The 22,042-nt window shown below is 44.8% G+C and overlaps 1 protein-coding gene across 7 annotated transcripts in view; it reads left to right on the top strand.

Annotated features, from left to right (window-relative positions):
• Positions 1–22,042, top strand: part of NF1 (neurofibromin 1) — a 399,313-nt gene that overhangs the window by 230,978 nt on the left and 146,293 nt on the right. For all 7 annotated transcript variants that reach the window (XM_069757802.1, XM_069757799.1, XM_069757798.1 and 4 more), the window contains 3 exons: positions 18,536–18,682; positions 18,817–18,963; positions 19,062–19,172. In XM_069757802.1, the coding sequence (XP_069613903.1) occupies positions 18,536–18,682; positions 18,817–18,963; positions 19,062–19,172 (405 nt within the window). The remainder of the gene's footprint in view (positions 1–18,535; positions 18,683–18,816; positions 18,964–19,061; positions 19,173–22,042) is intronic.

Below are 22,042 nucleotides of genomic sequence, written 5' to 3'. Positions count from 1 at the left end.
TGGTATGATTTGATTGGCCCCATCCAGTTCCTGATATGATTGATTAGCCCCATCCAGTTTCTGGTATGATTAATTGGCTCCATCCAATTCCTGGTATGATTAATTGGCTCCATCCAATTCCTGGTATGATTGATTGGCCCCATCCCCTTGCTGGTATGATTGATTGGCCCCATCCAGTTCCTGGTATGATTGATTGGCCCCATCCAGTTTCTGGTATGATTGATTGGCCCCATCCAGTTCCTGATTTGATTGATTGGCCCCATCCAGTTCCTGGTATGATTGATTGGCCCCATCCCCTTGCTGATATGATAGATTGGTCCCATTCAGTTCCTGATATGATTAATTGGCTTCATCCAATTCCTGGTATGATTAATTGGCTCCATCCAATTCCTGGTATGATTGATTGGCCCCATCCCCTTGCTGGTGTGATTGATTGGCCCCATCCAGTTCCTGGTATGATTGATTGGCCCCATCCAGTTCCTGATTTGATTGATTGGCCCCATCCCCTTGCTGGTATGATTGATTGGCCCCATCCCCTTGCTAGTATGATTGATTGGCCCCATCCAGTTCCTGATATGATTGATTGGCCCCATCCAGTTTCTGGTATGATTGATTAACCCCATCCAGTTCCTGGTATGATTGCTTGGCCCCATCCAGTTCCTGGTATGATTGATTGGCCCCATCCAGTTCCTGGTATGATTGATTGGCCCCATCCAGTTCCTGGTATGATTGATTGGCCCCATCCAGTTTCTGGTAGGATTGATTGGCCCCATCCCCTTGCTGGTATGATTGATTGGCCCCACCCCCTTGCTAGTATGATTGATTGGCCCCATCCAGTTCCTGGTATGATTGGCTCCATCCCAGTCCTAGTATCCATGGGCCCATCAGAAAAGATTAAAGAAAACAAACCTTTACTCTTGCCTTCCTCCGCTCCCTCGCAGTTGCAGTGTCCTGCTCCAGTGCCAGCAGCTGCTTAATGCTTGTAAGCAGCGCATGGCAGGAACATTATGCGCTGCTCACAAGCAGAGCACAACTGCCGGAATACTCACCGGGTGTTCGTGGTGAGTATCCATTCCTCTTAAGTAGCGTGCACTGTCAGCCACCTACTTCCTGCTGCTGAATATTCATTTCTCTTAAGTATCGGCACACGTGACCGCCGGCAGCAGCAGGAAGTCTCCGGCTGACACTGCACCCTACTGGAATGGATACTCACCGCTCTCTGCAATGAACTGTCCCGGTGAGTATTCCAGTAGCTGTGCTCTGCTCGTGAGCGGCGCATGATGTCCCTGCCATGCGCTGCTTACAAGCATTAAGCAGCTGCTGGCATCGGAGCAGGACGCTGCGACTGCGAGGGAGCGGAGGAAGGTAAGAGTAAAGGTTTAGTTTTTTAATCTTTTCTGATGGGGCCATGGATACCAGGACTGGGATGAGGCCAATCATACCAGCAAGGGGATGGGGTCAATTAATCATACCAGGAAGAAATGAATATTCATTGCCCTCCACGCCCATGGGCGTGGATTGCAGTGTATATTCATTTCTCTTTAGCAGCGGGCACAGGAGTTGGGCGGAGCCTCCTGCTCGTGCCTCTATGACCCGCTGCTCCTCCGATACCGCTCCCCACCTCAGCCAGAGCCAATATATCCAGACTATAAGATGCTTCGCCGCCGCCCCCCTCCTCCCCATTTTCCTCCACATTTTGGGAGGAAAAAATTGCATCTTATCCGAAAAATACGGTATTTTTTTTACAATTTATTTTTCTGTTGTCTCTCGTTTTCCTCTTCCCTTGGGCTTTCCATTCAGCAGTGATGTACAGGCAGGAGTATTTATTTTTTTTTAAACCAGTAATAACCTCTTTGCACCCATCTCTTGCCTCATCATTATAGGCCAGGGCTTCCAGCTGTTTCCAGGTCTCAGAGGTCATTGCACGTTGTAAGGTCATATTGCCACAACATGCAGTGACCTCCGAGAACTGGACACTGCTGGAAGTCCTGGCTTATAATGAGGATAGAAAGAAAAGGACCGGTGGGCAGGCAGTGAGGCCCCCAAATAGGTTAGGCTACTTTCACACTGGCGTTTTTTTCAATACGTCGCAATGCGTCGTTTAGGGGAAAAAACGCATCCTGCAAAGTTGTTTGCAGGATGCGTTTTTGCCCCATAGATTAACATTAGCGACGCATTGCGACGCATTGACACACGTAGCAACCGTCGTGCAACGGTTGCGCCGTGTTGTGGCGGACCGCCGGGAGCAAAAAACTTTACATGTAACGTTTTTTGCTGCCGACGGACCGATTTTTCTGACAGCGCATGCGCGGCCGGAACTCCGCCCCCCACCTCCCCGCACCTCACAATGGGGCAGCGGATGCGTGGAAAATCTGCATCCGCTGCACCAGTTGTGCGGCGCAAACAACGCTAGCGTCGTTGCGTCTGCACGTCGCATCGCACGACGCTAGTGTGAAAGTAGCCTTAGCGATGAAGTGAGTATGTTTTTGTTTACCAGCCCTGTTCCATTTGTTTACAAATTAGGATTGTAGGTTTGTTTCTAACCCAATCTAGTTTTCAACCCATGGACTGCTTGTATGCCGAAATATCGTAGTTACTTACCGATAACGGTATTTCTCTGATCCCATGACGGCACTAACGAGAGAGAGGGATCCGCCCTCAGGGACAGGAAACCCACAGGTTAAAAAGGCGGGACCTCTCCTCCACCTCAGTTGGTTTACAGAGCCTTGCAGGGAACTTCTGCTGTAACTTAATTGGTTATTTTTACACAACAAATCATAACTATATAACTTATATATATATATATATATTTTTTTTTTTTTTTTTTGCACACCTCGTGAAAATTATTAGTAGTGTGGACACCCATACGTGAAGGGAGGGAATATACAGGTGCCGTCATGGGATCAGAGAAATACCATTATCGGTAAGTAACTACGATATTCTCTTACCCCATGACGGCACTAACGAGAGAATTTCAAAGAATGAAAGTTTTAGGGTGGGACTACTGCCTCAAGAACTCTCCTACCAAAAGTTAAGTCTGAGGGAGAAGATAGATTAAGCTGATAGTGCTTGAAGAATGTAGAGGGGGAAGACCAAGTGGCTGCTCTACATATTTGATCTATTGATGCTCCACCACGTTCAGCCCAAGAGGTTGCCACCGACCTGGTTGAATGGGCCTTAATTGTGTCCGGAGCTTGTTCTCCGGAAGAGGTATATGACATCTTGATGGCATCTCTTACCCACCTTGCCAACGTGGCTTTCGATGCTTTGTGACCCTTATTTGGTCCCTGAAAACAGACAAACAGAGCCCTCCCTTTCCTACACTCCCTTGTGGCTGACAGATAGTGTGTTAGACATCTCTTTACGTCTAGTGTGTGTAGAGCCTCCTCTTTTTTGTTTTTTGGATTGGGGCAAAAAGATGGTAACGCTATCTCTTGAGATCTGTGGAATTTTGACGCCACTTTGGGAAGGTAAGAAGGGTCAGTTTTAAGGATTACTCTGTCATCTAATATTTGGGTTAGAGGTGGGTAAGCTGATAAGGCCTGCAGATCACTAATCCTGCGAGCTGAGGTTAGGGCCACCAATAAACAGGTTTTCCAAGATATTATTTTCAGAGAAGCCTGAGATAAAGGTTCGAACGGTGCCTTAGTTAGTGCTGAATGGACTAAGTTCAGATCCCAGGGAGGAGCGGTGAGATGTATAACTGGTCTGGACCTAGTAGATGCTCTAATAAATCTTTTTACCCAGTGATTCCCTGCCAAATCCTGGTTGTAAAGGGCACCCAATGCTGCAATCTGAACTTTCAGAGTGTTTGTTGCTAGGCCTTTCTCTAATCCTTTTTGAAGAAATTCTAAAATTTCCTGAATTGGCATCTGATTTGATAGTATAACCCCTGACGTGGAGAGGAACTTTTTCCAGACTTTGCCATAGGCTCTGGTAGTTATAGGTTTTCTACTGGCCAGCAGGGTAGAAATTAAATTTGAAGAAAATCCCTTTTTTGTTAACAGTTCCCTTTCAAAAGCCAGGCCGTCATGTGCAAACTTTTTATTTGTGGGTGATTCACTGGCCCTTGATGCAGAAGGTCTGGGATATCTGGGAGTACCCATGGATCCGCTATGGACATTAGGCGTAGCCATGGGAACCATACTCTTTTCGGCCAGAACGGAGCTATCAATATCACTTTGGCTCTGTCTTCCCTGATTTTCTTCAAGACTAAGGGAATTAGAGCTATCGGAGGAAACACATAAGCTAGATGGAATTTCCATGGAATTAACAACGCGTCTATAGCCACTGGACTCCCCCGAGGATCTATCGAGCAGAAGGCCTCCGTTTTCCGATTTTGATTGTTTGCAAATAGATCTATATCCGGGGCCCCCCAAAGATCCACTATGCGTTTGAATATTTTTGTATTTAACTCCCATTCCCCCTGTTTTAATTGGGTCCTGCTTAGAAAATCTGCAGTTTGATTTTCTGACCCTTTTATGTGAAGGGCTGTCAGGGAGGACAAGCTGGCTTCTGCTTGCGACATGATGAAATTTGTCACTTTCATTAGGGATTGAGACCTCGTCCCTCCCTGATGATTTAAATATGCTACTACCACCCTGTTGTCCGTCAGTACTCTCACGTGGTGGGAACGGAGGGATGTTAAAAAATGATTGATGGCGTACTGAACTGCTAAAAGCTCTTTCATGTTCGAAGTAAGGTCTTTTTTCTTCCCCTAACCAAGGACCTTGGGCAATTTGCCTGTTTAGGTGGGCCCCCCACCCCCAAGGACTTGCGTCTGTGGTCAGGATTATCGAGACCGGCCATACCCATGGAACCCCTCTCCTGAGGTTGGATGGATTTGTCCACCAGCTTAAGGAAGTTTTTGTCCGAGAGGATATTTTTAATTGCGTCTCTAAATTTCCTCCTGCGTGGGATACTGCTTCTAGTATTTCCCACTGGAGATCTCTCGAGTGGCTCTGAGCCCACTGGACCGCTGGGATACAAGATGTCATTGATCCCAGTATGGACATGGCTTTCCTTAGAGTGATCAGAGGAGAAACACTCAACTGATTCACTAGATGTATCATATTGGATACTTTCTCTTCTGGTAGACGACACTCTTGCTTTGTCGAGTCTATTACTATCCCTAAGTACAGCTGCACTTGAGACGGGATAAGCCTGGACTTTTCCAGGTTCAGAAACCATCCTAGATTTGATAGGGCTACCATCACTCTGTCTAGTTGCTGGCTGCAATGAAGAGAGGAACTGCCCATCACTAGTAGGTCGTCCAGATAAGGCACAATCAATATGTTTTGTTCCCTTATATGGGCCATTACTTCCGCCATTGATTTTGTAAATACCCTTGGGGCAATGGCAAGACCAAACGGAAGAGCTCTGTACTGGTAATGTTTTAATTCCCCTTGTATCATCACTGCCACTCTGAGGTACTTTCGGAACTCTGGATATATTGGCACATGATAATACGCGTCTTTTAGGTCTATTACAGTCATGAAACAAGATGGGATAAGGGATCTGACACATGATTTTATTGTTTCCATTTTGAATTTCTCTATCACCAGGTATTTGTTCAGTTGTTTCAAATTTATTATCACCCTGAAAGTCCCGTCCGACTTCGTTCGAAGAAAAAGTGGAGAATAAAATCCCCTCGTCTCTTCCTGTCGTGGAACTTCCTGTAAGACTTTCTTTTCCAGAAGACTGAGAACTTCCCTCTGGATACTCAGTTGCTCGATCTCCGTCTTTCTTTGTGGTGTAACCACAAACTGACTGTGTGGCATTGTGTGAAAGGCTGGTTTTAGGCCTGTTTTTATGATGTTTAAAGTCCAGGCACTTCCAGAAATTTTTTCCCAGGTTTGAAGAAAGTGAGTCAGTCTCCCTCCTACCTGGGGCGCACCCTCATTGTGGCTGTTTTTTATTCTCCGGTTTGTTAAACATAAACCCTCCTTTTTTGAATTTTCTGTCTTCCCACCCCTCCTTTTGGTTTTTTGGGGGGCGTCTTTGTGAGAACCTTCTCCCTCGAAAGGGCCGCCTGTAAGACTGATTTGGGAATCCTGGAAAGGCTTTCTTTTTATCCACCGCTTTTTCGAGGACATCGTCTAGGGTGGGACCGAACAAATATTCCCCTTCACACGGTATGGAACACAGCTTGGCTTTAGTTTGCAGATCCCCCGGCCAGCACTTCAGCCATAATGCTCTCCTAGCCGCATTTGAGAAGGAAGCTGATCTTGCTGTCAGCCTAACTGAGTCTATTGAGGCATCTGCTAGATGCGCAGCGGCACCTCTCATTGCTGACACTGAGTCCAGTATAGACTCTCTCGGGGTTTTATTTTTTAATTGAGTCTCTAAATGATCCAGCCAGACCATCAGAGCTCTCGCTGTACAAGTAGCAGCTATACCGGGTTTTAGCCCCCCGCTGGCGGCCTCCCAGGACCCCTTTAGAAAGACATCGGCCTTTTTATCCATAGGATCCTTGAGGGTTCCCATGTCCTCAAAAGGCAGAGCGAATTTTTTGGAGGCTTTCGCAATGGCGACGTCTAATTTTGGCGCCTTTCCCCATGATGTGCAGGCTGGGTCGTCAAATGGGTATTTCCTTTTGGGTGTCAACAGTACTTTTTTGTCTGGTCTTTTCCACTCCTTTTTTATTAGGGTTTGTATTTTTTCGTTTAATGGGAATACTCTGTACTTCTTTTGTTCCAGGCCACTAAACATTAGATCTTGTACGGATTTTTTGGAACGAGTGTCCGCCAGGCCCATTGTCGCCCTAACCATTTTTACCAGTGCATCCGTTTCATCTATTGGGAAACAGTTGCGGCCGCTTTCTGAGGATGCGGAGGAGGATGCTGAAGCTGTAGAGCTATCTGAATCCTCACTCGTGCTATCTCCCTCGCTGGAGCTGTAATCTGGAGTTTTTTCTTTACGTTTTCTTTTACGGTTTTTTACGCTTTTTAGTGCGTCTGCCACCTGGGTTTTAATTAAGTCTTTTAATTCAGATGTGAAACTCGGCGTCTCCTCATTAATGGTGTTCCTAATACATGACGCACAGAGTTTTTTAAACCACGAATCTGGCAAATCTGCTGAACAAAGTGGGCACACTTTATGTTTACTTTTCCCTTGGCATTTCTTTCCCTAGGAAACAATAAACCCCTATTAGAATATACACTTTCACGGAGGTCACTTACCCTCCTAATGTGAGGAAGATACCGGTTGTGGCTTTGAGGATGCCTCCTCCACTTGAACCACCGTCTCCCTCCTGGATCCATCAGAGCCTCTGCTGCGCTGGGATCCTGAGCTGCTGCGCTGCGTAGGTTTCCGTGACGAATGGCGCTCCTTCGGATTCTTTGTCACAGGGGCCTGTGAAATTTCTTCCACCGACTGCTCTATTCCACTCATGGTGGTAACTACTGAGCAGCGGTATGCCCCTTTTTTTCCGGTTTTATGCTGATAGAGCGGCGCCAGGTAACTTCCGGATTACCCAGAGGTACCTTGCGCCGACCCCGGAAGTGACCCCCGCGCCTGCGCAGTAAGTTGCCGGACCTCGCGCGCGCGCTCACTACTTGCCGGCTCACAGGAGGGACGGAGCTTCTGCAGCCGCCGCTGCACCCTGCGTCCTGCCGCTTGTGCGTCACCACCCCCTGTGCGCCTCATGGACCGGCGGAGGAAACCTCCAGGTAGCCGCCGCTACCTATTACCGACCACTCCATTGAAAAGAGAAGAGGCAGGCTCGGTCCTCTTCACTGCCTCCCCTCCGCGCATATCCACGAGGCCCGCCGACCCCGGAACGCGCCTTCAGGGAGGAATCCACCTGAGACCGTGGCAGGGCCCCCCGCTGCCCGAACTCGCCCCAATGGTCCCTGGACTCCTGAATGGTGAGCTGTGGGATTCCCGTCGGGGACAGGAAACCGAACTGAGGTGGAGGAGAGGTCCCGCCTTTTTATCCTGTGGGTTTCCTGTCCCTGAGGGCGGATCCCTCTCTCTCGTTAGTGCCGTCATGGGGTAAGAGAAATGACATTTACGTAATATTCACTCCCATTTCTTTTCTGAAATATAAGATGTGATCACGTGCATATTAACTGGTACTGTAGCATGTTTTAATGTAAGCATTACAATATCTGAACCCAATGCGATGCCTCACAATGTCGTATTATCATACAACAATCTTGATCTTCTAATGAATTCACTACCTTAATTAAATGTTGGATCTTAAAGGGCATGTGAGCTTGCTGCCCTTTCATGTATAATATCTCGAATATGAGCTCATGCGGAGATTTGTGAGCGCACACTGCTATTCCTGATGGCTATCATGATATTGTTTTTCTTCTTGGCTCTTATATCCTAGGTATGTTTTAAGTCTCAATTTGCTATATTTAAAATGGACAAAAAAAATATATATTGTGTGCCTCATTCAGAAGTCCATGTTACATGTATGTGGTGTATCCATTTTTTTCAGACACAACATGCTCCCATTACAACCTATGCTGCTATTCACGTGTTTGTTTTTCACAGTCTGTGTATCCCTGCAAAACACACGGAGTCATGTCCATTTTTTTCGGCAGCACTGTTTACAAGGACCAATACAAGTCAGTGTCTGTGAAAAACACATAGTGCACACGGATGGCATTAATGGGCTGTCAATGGTTAACATTGCAAAGTATAGAAGCTTTGTACAATATTTCTTTATCCATCCATGAAAAACAGTGATGCACAACACTAATTGACATCGGTACCATTTTCCCATGTGCGAGCTTAAACACGCCCGTGGGAATGAGACCTTAGACTATGTTCACATGCTGTGTTTTTGCATCTTTTTTTTCTTTTTTATGCAAATTAAAAGCTACTTTTTTTTACAGTATCAGCAAAAACTGATTTCAGAAACTCATTTTTTTCCTGACTGAATTTCAGAACTGGATTTTACTTTTAAATCTGCAGTGTGTCAATTGTCAGTGGTTTTAGGCCATGTTCACACCATCCTTTTTTTAATGCGGAACCGCCGCGATTTTCCCGTGGCGGGTCCGCAGCTGTTTTCCATGCAGGGTACATTACAATGTACCCTATGGAAAACAGGAACTGCTGTGCCCACATTGCGGAAAATCCCCAAAAAAGCCGCGCTGAATAGCTGCGGTAAAAAAGAAGTATGTCAATTCTTTTTGCGGAACTGCAGCGGTTCTGCACCCATTGACCTCCATTGTGAGGTCAAACCCGCAGTAAAACCTGCAGACGAAAAAAATATCTGCGGGTTTTCTGCGGTTTGTGGTGCAGAACCGCTGCAGTGTGGCTGCCCCCCCGTGCTCCAATCCCACCCCCCCATGCTCCGATGCCACCCCCCCGTGCTCCGACGCCCCTCCCCCCCCCCCCCCCGTTCCGTAATCACCCCCCTTATACTTACCGGGCCTCCCGGTGTCCGTCCGGCCGTCTTCTCCCTGGGCGCCTCCATCTTCCAAAATGGCGGGCGCATACGCAGTGCGCCCGCCGAATCTTCCGGCCGGCAGATTCGTTCCAGGCACATTTTGATCACTGTGATAACCTCAGGGGTAGGGTTAGGGGTAGGGTATTTTCAGCCATTTTAACCCTAAAAAAAACTTCCTAGAAAACACACAGAAACTGCACTAAAAACCGCATCAAAAAACACATCAAAAAACGCACCAAAAAACACACCTGCATTTTCTGCCAAGAGCTGCGGTTTTTAGTGCAGAAAAAACAGCAGGGAAATCAGGAACGTGTGAACATGGCCTTAGGCTATATTCACACTTTGCGGATTTTGCTGCGGATCCGCAGGGGATTTGACCGCTGCGGATCCGCAGCAGTTTCCCATGAGTTTACAGAACAATGTAAACCTATGGGAAACAAAAAACGCAGTGCACATGCTGCGGAAAAAACCGCGCGGAAACGCTGCGGATTACATTCCGCAGCATGTCACTCCTTTTCTGCGGATTTTCACCTGCTCCAATAGAAAACTGCAGATGAAAATCCGCAGAAGAAACCGCAGTAAAAACCGCAACGGGTTTTCACTGCGGATTTAGGAATTCTGCTGCGGAAAAATCCGCAGTGGAATCTGCAAAGTGTGCACATAGCCTTATAGTGTTTTTTCACACACAGAAAACAGTGAAAAATGCAACAAACCTTTTTACAGCCTTTTAAGCAGTGTTTTTGCTAAGCTTTTGAAGCATATTTTTACTGCCAAGGTAACATGTTTTAGATACTGAAAAGAATCTAGCAAAAATGCTGCATGTGAACATATCCTAATGCTCCTACAGAAGGTTTTTTCATTGCACAATGTTTTTTTAAAGGGACTCTGTTTTAACAGTCATTATGTGCTGACAAAGTACAGGAATACCATAACTTACAAGTTTCATTCATTCTGAGACCGAGCTCTTAACTCAATTTGCTTGTATATCAAATTAAATTTCCCCAATAAAATGAAATGCTATCAATCCATTCCAGACCCCCAAATACCACACCCATTTTTTTGTGTTTTTAAATAAGAAAAATTAACTTTATTATGTATATTAACCCCTTAGTGACATGCCAAATTTTGCAATTTCACTGTCCCTTTATGAGGTTAGAACTCTAAAACGCTTTAACGGATCCCGCTGATTCTGAGATAGTTTTTTTGTGACATATTGTACTTCATGTTAATGGTAAAATTTCTTCAATATGACTTAAGTTTATTTATGGGGAAAAAAAAGGAAAAATGGTGAAAATCTTTAAAATTTCACAATTTTCAAACTTTTAACTTTTATGCCCTTAAATCACAGAGAATGTCACACAAAATAGTTAATAAATAACATTTCCCACATGTCTACTTTACATCAGCACAATTTTGGAAGCATTTTTTTTGTTAGGAAGTTATATGACCAGTGATTTCTCATTTGTACAACAAAATTTACAAAACCATTTTTTTAGGGACCAACTTACATTTGAAGTCACTTTGAGGGGTGTAAATGACAGCAAATACCCAAAAGTGACACTATTCTAAAAACAGCATGCTTTAATGTGCTCAAAACCACATTCAAGAAGTTAATTAACTCTTTATGTGCTTCACAGGAACTGAAGCAATGTGCAAAAAATTAAGTTAACTTTTTTTATAAACATTTTTACTTCAGAACCAGTTTTTTTATTTTCACAAATGTAAAAAGAGAAAATGAACCACAAAATTTGTTGTGCAATTTCTCCTGAATACGTTGATACCCCTTATATGGGGTAAACCATTGTTTGGGAGCACGGCAGAACTCGGAAGGGAAGAAGCGCCGTTTTACTTTTTCAATTGTCTGGAAATGAGATCGGACGCCTTGTCGCGTTTGGAGAGCCCCTGATGTGCCTAAACAGTTGAACCCCCCCCCCACAAGTGATACCATTTTGGAAATTAGACCCTCCAAAGAACTTATCTAGATGTGTGGTGAGCTCTATGAACCCCCACATATTTCACTAAAGTTTATAACGCAGAGCCATGAAAATAAAAATAAACATTTTTCCACAAAAATGATTTTTAGCCCCAATCTTTTGTTTTCACAAGGGGTAACCGGAGAAATTAAACCCCAAAGGTTGTCCAATTTGTCCTGAGTACGCCGATACCCCATCGGCGGTAGTTAAGGGGTTAAAGGTGTAATAGACTATTGTACTGTACTTTTTTTTTTATCACTTTCATCTTTACTTAATAATCTTCACTGACTTTTGCCTTTTTCGACACACTTTCCTCACATTCACTTGCAGGGCGTTAAAATAAAAACCTGTCCAAGGAGTTTTGTTTGTTTATCCCTTTCAAAAATTTCAATAACGAGTTAGGCAAGTGTTATTACATTGCGCCAACACATGACCTGTTGCAAATTTTTCACAGTGTTTCTTTTCAGTAAACTCTGAAATTTTTATCCCACATTCCCAACATTTCCTTAATCTCTCTTGTATGGATTCACTCCTCCACATTTGGCTCCTCCTCGTTAATTTCATGCATACCTTCCTCTGGTTGTACCAAAAACCTGTCAGGTCATCTCACTAACAGCAACAACAGAAATGCTTGCGTGGCACGATAACCATGTGGTGAGTGGCGTAAGCTCGCTCGCTGGTAACTCCTATCTCGACTCGCATAATAAAACAAAAAATTGTCAAAGGGACTGCTTGTATCTTGGAAAATTCATAATTAGATGCACTCGTTAGTCAAGGTATTGCTGTACAGGCACTTGGTGCTTCTTGGTGGGGCCAAACATTTATATACACATTCCCACCTGCTTGTCGTCTTGTTTTCCATCTATCTCCTCCCTTCCCTGGCTCTATGAAGTTAGAAATGTCAGTCAAAGAAAAAGGGTGGAGATTGAGGGAAGACAGCAGGTGGGAAGGTGTATATAATGATTTGCCCCACTGTGAAGCACCGAGCCGCAGGACTTAGTTTGAACAGTCATTTTGTGCTGACAGTCCCTTTTAATAGCAATTGTTGAGTGTTCATAAAGCTCCACATGAGCTCTTATTCCTGAGATGGTTATTGGTTATAATCGTTTGAGTATCACCAGTGCATGCTGGGATAATCAAAGGAAGCGTCATCAGGGGACAGAGGCTGCGGTCACTACCACGGCCCATGCCCCCTCCCTGAAACGAAGCGTCATGAGTGAAACTTGTTTTAGGGGTCGATCTCTGCTGTCTCCCCAGAGTGTCTCCTTTGTCCGGTGTCAAACCATTTCCCCCCCGTGCCCGGTGCGATGAGGGCAGCGTCCATACTGTTGATTGAATAGTAATAAGCCTGCAGCAGAGCGCTGTCACTATGCATGCACGACACTAGCACCACCCCCACAAAGTGGCATGACTTGTCTCCACAGAGTGTAGTGACACCGCTCTGTTCCCAGCTTATTACTATACAGACAGCAGATGAAACGCTGCGCTCATCCCACGGGGGAAGACACTCGGGCACAGCAGGGACAGCACCACCCCTGAAACCAGCATCACTGGTCACCCTTCCTTTCAGGGAGGGTGCAGGGGATGTGACAATGACCGCAGCCTCTGTCCTCTGTTTCCTTTTATTATCCCAGCAGGCACAAACGAATCGTTAGCAGACAGAGAAAAGGGGAAATAAAATACAAAAGCAGTTAGTGTAGTTAAAGAACAGTAAGGAATTTTGAAAGCAATTATATTAGAACATAGCTTAAAGGGAAGGTACCGCGTTTGTAGATCATTAATTAATCAATGTAATGTAGCATAACATGCTGTTATAACCCAGATTTGAATGCATGTAAACCAGATTCCGTGTGTTATATGAGTAGAAAGAAGGAACTGGGGGCTGACATCTTGGTTTTGCAGCAGTAGCAGGGCCCTATCAGTGTCAGATTACGGCACCCCATGGACATAGGAGATAATAGACCGGCGCTGACCCTATCTGTAACATTGCAGCAGCATTAGCAGTGAGCTGGGCACGCCTCTGTGGGGGGGGGTCTCTGTGCAGCGTGGGGGGGGGGGGGTCTCTGTGCGGCGTGGGGGGGTCTCTGTGCGGCGTGGGGGGGTCTCTGTGCGGCGTGGGGGGTCTTTGTGCGGCGTGGGGGGCTCTGTGCGGCGTGGGGAGTCTCTATGCGTGTGTGCAAGCATCGTCCGATGGGACTACAAGTCCCATCGGATGATGCCTGCTACAATGACAGTGATTGACACATTAGCCAATTATGGGACAGTAATAGTCCCATCATCCGGCTAATGTGTTGAATGAAAAAAAAAAATACTCCATGCATACTCCATATATACTCCATACATACATGCTACATACATACTGCCTACATGCTGCATACATACTCCATACATACTCCATACATGCTACATACAATGCATTCATACATCCTTTTTTTTCTGCCATATCAGGTTTTTGTCCATCGGATCATTTTTTTCCCGCCTGATCCGTTTTTTTATCGCCGGATCAGTTTTTTTCCACAATTTCCTTTTTTTTCTGCCAGATCAGTTTTTTTTTCCATCGGATCCTTTTTTTCCCGCCTGATCCGTTTTTTTCCCGCCGGATCCGTTTTTTTCCCACAAGTTCATTTTTTTCTGCCAGATCGTTTTTTTTTTTTCATCGGATCCTTTTCTTCCCCGCCTGATCCGTTTTTTTTCCACAAGTTCCTTTTTTTCTGCCAGATCAGTTTTTTTTTTCCGCCGGATCCGTTTTTTCCCGCCAGATCCGTTTTTTTTTTACCACAAGTTCTTTTTTGTTCTGCCAGATCATTTTTTTCCCGCTGGATCTGTTTTTTCCCGCCGGATCCGTTATTTTCTCATTGAGTTGTATTAGCGCCGGTTGGCCACACGTTTCATCCGTTTTTTGCAGGATCCGTCAAAACAGCTGTTTCCGCCGGACGGAAAACACATACAGAGGAACGGTTGAATCGCGATTTCACCTGCCGCTATTGCGCGCACATGTCAGCTGTACAAAACAGCCGACATGTCGTGACTTTGATGTGGGCTCAGCGCCGGAGCCCACATCAAAGGGGGAGACACGACATGCGCAGAACCTGTTGCGTTTTTTACTGCGATGCGTTTTTTCCCCCAGAAAAAAAACGCAACATATGCACAAAAATTGCGGAATGCATTATAAATGATGGGATGCATATGTATGCATTTTTAAATTGTTTTTATCGCATTTTTATAGCGAACAAACGCAAAAAAATGTGAAAAATCCTGAACGTGTGCACACAGCCTCAATGTGTATCTCCCCATCACACTCCATTTGTGTCTCACTCATCATACTTCATGCCTCTTTCTCTCCCATCAGTCACTCTTAGGCCGGCTTCACACTTGCGAGTTTTACGGACGTAAGAGCGCAGAAACTACGTCCGTAAAACTCGCAAAAAATACGGCACAATTCTCTATGCCCCTGCTCCTATCTGCCGTATTTTACTGATCAGTATTATACGGCTTTCTACGGCCGTACAAAATCGCAGCATGCTGCGTTTGTCACCGTACTGCGCAAGAAATACGCCAATGAAAGTCTATGGAAGCGTGAAAAATACGGATTACACACGGACAAGCAGTGTGACTTGCGAGAAATACGCAGCGCTGTTAGAGAGAAAAGCCGGCAAATCAGTGCGGTGTACAGTAAAATCACACTGACAGCTTACAGTAGAATAAATGTGGACACATAGAATAGGTATATATATATATATATATATATATGTCAGTGAGACACATATATGTATATATATTAATATTTATTCCAGCGCTATACAGCTTGAAAGCCAGTAATTCAATTACCGGCTTTTTCTTTCTCCTTCCTAATAACCTCTCCAGGCTATTAATATCTGCCCTCAGTCACTGGCTTTACTACTCTGGCGGAGAAAATTGCGCGGGAGCCCACGCCAATTTTTTCCGCCATTTAACCCTTTATTTTAAGAGCTAGAACGGCCAAATTTTGCAGATACACTCTACTGACATTAGTAGTGTGGAATCTGCAAAAAAAATGGAGAGAAGACATGGTTTACTGTATGTAAACCATGTCTCAGATCATGTCGGCTTTTAGGAAGGAGAAGGAAAAAGCCGGTAATTGAATTACCGGCTTTCAAGCTGTATAGCGCTGGAATAAATATTAATATATATACATATATGTGTCTAATGACATATATATATATATATATATATATATATATATATATATATACAGTATATATATATTTTTTTTTCTTTTTGGGACACATGGATCATTTCTATAGCGGTATGTTGGTTTTGCAAGCCTGCGAGAAAACCACGCAGTACGGATGCCATACGGATTACATACGGAGGATGCCATGCGCAAAAAACGCTGACACACCCTGCCTACGGAGGAGCTACGGACCACTATTTTCGGGACATTTCAGCGTATTACGGCCGTAATATACGGACCGTATTTTCATACGCTGAGTGTGAAGCCGGCCTTAGCCATACAATGTATCTCTCCCCTCCCTCCATAATGCCTGGCCATTCACTGCAGACCTGGAGCTCCTTCTTATCTTCTTGAGGGATGAGTCCCAGACAGCTCCCAATGCTGCTCCATGCACACCAGATGTATTCACTCTAACTTGGGTCCAGATGCTGCTGAGTCCACTGTGTTCTGCTCCTCTGTAAACAAGCTGTGACTCCGCTGCAGTAACTGCTGGTGATAGCAGGTCACAGGGCAGTCACACACAAAATGGTGCTGCCCTGTGATGCTGCTCTTCATTCTTACTGTTGGGGCAGTAACTGCTGACATCACCATTTCCCTCCCCTTTTGGGTGGTCTAATATCCCTGGGGCAGAGCTGCTAAATCTTACTATAGCTGCTTGAGGTCTAAAAGGGAAAATGCTCCCCCTAGTGGTAAATATGTATATTTGTAGAAAAATATATAATATTTTTCATATAGAAATGTTTGCAAACATTGCATTAATACATTTTAATTACTATTTTAAGCTTAATTTCACAAAAAAACAAAATACAAGAAAACTGGTGGCACCTTCCCTTTAACATTTTGGTATTAAATAGGAAGTTAAAAGAAAAATGTTTTCCTTCAGACCACCCCTTTAAAAACATATGGAACTCTTATTTTTTGTATAGTATGGCTCCTATAAGGTTATGTTGTATTCGTGCTGTGATTATCTCACATTTTTGCTGCCTCTATATGAAAATATACGGTAGTATTCTTTGGTTGGATTTTTTGAAAGGAAAGCATACAACATTGAGAGTATGCAAATTCTTCATATATGGGTTTTCCAAGTTATGATAAATGCTGACGGAGGCAACATTACTGCTGAACAAACAAGTAGTACTGTTCTGTTTCATCGCTGCTCGCCCCTACTAATGTGTACAGTGGCTCCATAGATCCCAGGCCAAATACAACATGTGATGTCCTCAGCCAATCACTAGTCTCGACAGTATGGGCTGTTGACCATTGATTGACATCAAAGTATTATACTTGTGAAACCTCTTTAACCCACGGCGGCCCATTGGTGCAACCTGTGCAGTCGCAGAGGGGCCCAAGAGGTAAGCGGGCTCATTTCCACATTTTATCAGGGCTCTCGTATGGGAAAAAGAAACTGATAAAGGATTCTCAAACTTCCCCTAGCAAACGGTCAACGAACGTCACGAATTACACAGGGATGGGATGTGAGTGCTGTGTGACATAGACTTACATTGGAGAATTTGCTCCATGACTCAGATCAAAATGTGTCATGTCTGTGTTAAGTGCTGACCACCCAGTCTATAGAAATTCACATTCATCTGAACAGCCACATAAAGTATGATAGATACAAGTTCCTTCTGTATAAAGCACTGCTATAGCATCTACATGAAACGCTGATCTGAATAACGCTTCACAAAAAAAAAAAAAGCTTTCTTCAATAGCTTGGTTCATTTCAGGAAGAGGCAGATTTTGGAATAAAAAATGCATTATTTCAAGCTATATTATGTGTCACAAGTTTTTTCACATTTTATTAATGGTATTTACTTATACAGTATAGCAGAAACTGTGAAAGAGGTAAAAATATGTAATATATATATATATAGATTGTGTGTATAATATGTATGTATATATACACACATATACATGATATATATAGAGATATATATATATATATTTATTTATTTTTTACCTCTTTTACTCAGCCGCTTGCTGTGGCCATTTTTATTTCCTGGTGTGTAAGTGTCCAGTGTCAGATGCTGACAGTAATCTTCTGTACTTTCGGCTATGAACTGTGCACGCAGCCCGATTACAGTGGGTCAGTCATTTTATTGCCAGCTGCAATGTTAGGAGTACGGTAATTAGCGGAGAATACAGTTTAGGGACACCGGCTCTTCCTCAATGACTTCATCCGGCATTGAGAAAATGTCCTTGGATGAAGTCGCCATCACAGGACAGGTGCACGGACCTGTGCTCGCGATAAGTGCTGTGGTCACAGTGCTGCAGCCGGTAATTATGACAGCTGCGCTTTGTTCACTGTAAACACCAGTGAGCAGTAACAAGGGCCAGCGTTTGGAGGGAAATAGGTCTGACCTGAAGAATCTTTTTTCTTGGTCATTTTTACTACTCAATAAAAGAAAAACAAAATCCGAGGAAGAAATTGTATTTATTCATTGCATGTATTTATTGCATTGCAGGAGCCATTTAAATTTTCAAGCTAGAGTCAGCGCTGCCAGCCGTCCTCCGCGTCACTGTACATATGTCAGTATCACTTTGCAGTTCCGAACAAAATGGCTCCGCACTGAGATCCTAAACTTCATCCTTGCTTATCCTTTTGGAAACCCCCAGAAAGGAAGGGGAGAAGTGACATCACACATGCGAACAGATCCCACCTATTTCTTCAACAGTTGTATTGCGAGCTAGCAGTATGGTAGATGTTCATGAATAATGTTGGCAGGTGCTTCTCCTTGTGCTTAGGTTAAATACATAGAAAAATTGAAAATAATTTTTCATATTTTATACCATAAAAAAATCCAATTAAAAAAAAAAAGAAAATGTTTTAAAATGTAACATTAATACTTGAATTCGTGATACGTTCAATTTAATGACAAATTCCAACATGAAATGTTTCACTATAATCAACATATTCTCATCATGATTTGTTTTTGGAAATAGGTTTTTCTTTGACATTGCAAATAATTGCCCGCCAAGTGACACCGTTAATCACAGCCTCTCTTTCATTACGGATGGGAATGTTGTTGCCTTACATCGGTTGCTCTGGAACAATCAAGAGAAGATTGGACAGTACCTTTCTAGTAACCGGTACGCAGACAGATATATTCTTTTACAAGTTGCATGGATTGAGTGATGGGGGTTATATTGGCTTTGGCATTATATATGCATTTTAATTGTATCATGGTTTACACCAAATACGTTTTTTATTTTTACTTTTAAAGGGATCATAAAGCTGTTGGTAGGCGACCATTTGACAAAATGGCAACTTTACTTGCCTATCTTGGACCCCCAGAACACAAACCAGTTGCTGACACACATTGGTCAAGTCTGAATCTCACAAGCTCAAAGTTTGAAGAATTTATGACCAGGTACCAGACATGTTCCTTCATCATTTATTGAAATGAGTAACCTTTATTGTTTCTGCTAGTTGGCCTTAATTGAATGCCAATGTTTTTCTGTTCTATAGGCACCAGGTACATGAGAAAGAAGAATTTAAAGCATTAAAAACGCTAAACATTTTTTACCAAGCAGGGACATCAAAGGCTGGGAATCCAGTTTTTTACTACATTGCAAGGCGGTAAGTAAAATATATCCAGACACCAAAAGAAATCTATTGTATTTTCCTTTTTCCCCCCTTACCTTCTGTATATCACCACTGCACAATGAGACCTCATTATCACTCTGTACCATGATGGGATTGGTTGGTGGCAAGGTAAAGTGGCCTCTGTGCCATGTTGCTGTGAAACTTGTCATATTTTGTGTTAAGCATACTTTATTTCTCTGCTGCTTGTAGCAAACGTATTAATAGGTCTTGTAACATCAAGACAATGGGAGAGATTAATCAGGTTTGCACCATATTTACGTGTTTAAACAGTGTCTGATCTTTATTGGACAATAATGGAATGATATTCGGGATGTTATCAAACATTCTCAGAAGAGTTTGCAATGTAGGTAGATATAAAGTAGGCTGAAAAACCCTTAATGTATTGTGCAAATACTGTAAACTTACGAAGTTTAGTGGTGGGCATGGGTCTATCATTAAGGTGATTGTATCACCTTATGTTGAGGTTACCTTATGGATAAGTTGGAAGTATGTTTTCCCTGACACTATTAAACTAAATTTACACTGATCAGCCATGAAGAGAGCCAAAAAAGATGCAGATTTTAGTAAATGCTTCTAGAGGTTCTCCACTACTTTATCATTGATGACCTATCCTTACTAGTGATGAGCGAGTATACTTGTTGCTCCGGTTTTCCCGAGCATGCTCGGGTGGTCTCCGAGTATCTGTAACTGCTCGGAGATTTAGTTTTTGTTGCCTCAGCAGCATGATTTACAGCTGCTAGACAGATTGAATACATGTGGGGATTCCCTAGCAACCAGGCAACCCCCACATGTACTCAGACTGGCTAGTAGCCGTATATCATGCAGCTGAAGCAACAAAAACTAAATTTCCGAGCAGTTACAGATACTCCAAGACCACCCAAGCGTGCTCGGGAAAACCCGAGCAACGACTATACTCTCTCATCACTAATCCTTACGCTAATAATCAATGTCTGATCGGACGGGATCTGACACCCCATCTATCAGCTGTTCTCGGTGTCTGCGGCCGCCGGCTGGAATGGCTTGACTGCGGAGCTGCTTTGTCTTTTGATAGCGGTTGCAACGGGGTACTGCATAGCATATCCACCTATTTTTCGGACTAAAAGATGCACTTTCTCCCCCAAAAAAAGGGGGGAAAATGGGGGGTGCGTCTAATAGTCGCAATGCAGGCTTACCTAGGTGGCAGAGGTGCGGTGGCAGAGGTCCGGTGGCAGAGGTGCGGTTGCGGGGGTGTGGCGGCAGAGGAGGCGCAGTAAGCGGGGTCCCTTTCCCCGGTATGGTGATGCAGCAGGCCCGGTATGCAGCAGAGCCGGGTGAATCCTCTTGTTATCGGTGGTGGCGGCGGCCATTTTCCGGAGGCCGCGCGTGCGCAGATGGAGCGCTCTGCTTCCCGGGGCTTCAGGAAAATGGCCGCCGCGATCTCCATCTGCGCACGCGCGGCCTCCCGCGGCCATTTTCCTGAAGCCCCGGGAGCAGAGCGCTTCATCTGCACACGCGCGGCCTCAGGAAGATGGCCACGCCCACCGATAACAAGAGGATTCACCTGGCTCTGCTGCATACCGGGCCTGCTGCATCACCATACCGGGGAAAGGGACCCCGCTTTCTGCCCCTCCTCTGCCGCCATACCCCCGCCACCGCACCTCTGCCACCGGACCTCTGCCACCGCACCTCTGCCACCTAGGTAAGCCTGCATGGTACGCCAGGGACCCCTCTCATGCCATACCTCTCACTGCACCTCCTGATCCCAGCACCTCCTGATCCCAGCACCTCCTGATCCCAGCACCTTCTCATCCCAGCACCTTCTCATCCCAGCACCTCCTGATCCCAGCACCTCCTGATCCCAGCACCTCCTGATCCCAGCACCTCCTGATCCCAGCACCTCCTGATCCCAGCACCTTCTCATCCCAGCACCTTCTCATCCCAGCACCTCCTCATCCCAGCATCACCCCACCTTGCCTCCTGTGACCCTGCTCTGCCACCGCCATAAGATACTGTAAATTCGGACAATAAGACGGACCCCCGTGTTATAAAAAATCTTTTTTTCTGCAATTTTCACCCCAAATTTGGGGTGCGTCTTATGGTCCGGTGCGTCTTATAGTACGAACAATACGGTAATTTGAATAGGAGACGGATGTGCTGTACCCTGTCATGGCCCCTATTTGAAAATGGAGCAGCTCTGCAGTTGAGCAGCTCCAGCCTCTGTCACAGACACCGAGAAAAGCTGATTGGCGGGGGTGTTGGACAGCGTCCAATCAGACATTGATCCTGAGGATAGTAGTGGACAACCTCTTTAACTCCCCGAGTGCTCAAAGGTAAGCAGTCACCAGGTTTTTCCCGTGTATAGTAGGGCCAGCACCTGTAAGTCCTTATATGCAGAATTCAAGAATTCTGTATGTTTGCCCTAATGTGCTTTCCATAACGCAAAAAAACAGCTTTTATTATACTCGCCTACGGTGCAATTCGGTACTATGGTCGTCGCTGCTCTTTATTTGGCAAGAGTGTACAGGGGAATCCACTAATGAGGTGTGGGGAAAGGGAGATGTAATATACAGGTCAATGTACCAGTGTGTGTGAGGTGGTAAAGTACAGGACAAGGCGCCATTGGTGGGGTGTAATTTACAGGGCAGTGAATCAGTGTGTGTGGGGGTTATGTTCAGGGCGATCCACCAGTATGGGTGAGGGGGGATATTCAGGGCAATCCACAAATGATGGAAATGTATAAGGCGATATGCAACATTGTGTGTGTAGGGGTGTTAATGTACAGGGCAATGTGCCAGTGTGGCCGGAATGTACAGGACAGTGTGCCAGTGTGGCCGGAATGTACTGGACAGTGTGCCAGTGTGGGG

The sequence above is a fragment of the Ranitomeya imitator genome, chromosome 3 (genome assembly GCF_032444005.1).
Source record: "Ranitomeya imitator isolate aRanImi1 chromosome 3, aRanImi1.pri, whole genome shotgun sequence".
NCBI lineage: Eukaryota > Metazoa > Chordata > Amphibia > Anura > Dendrobatidae > Ranitomeya > Ranitomeya imitator.
This window is presented reverse-complemented; position numbering and strand designations above follow the sequence as displayed.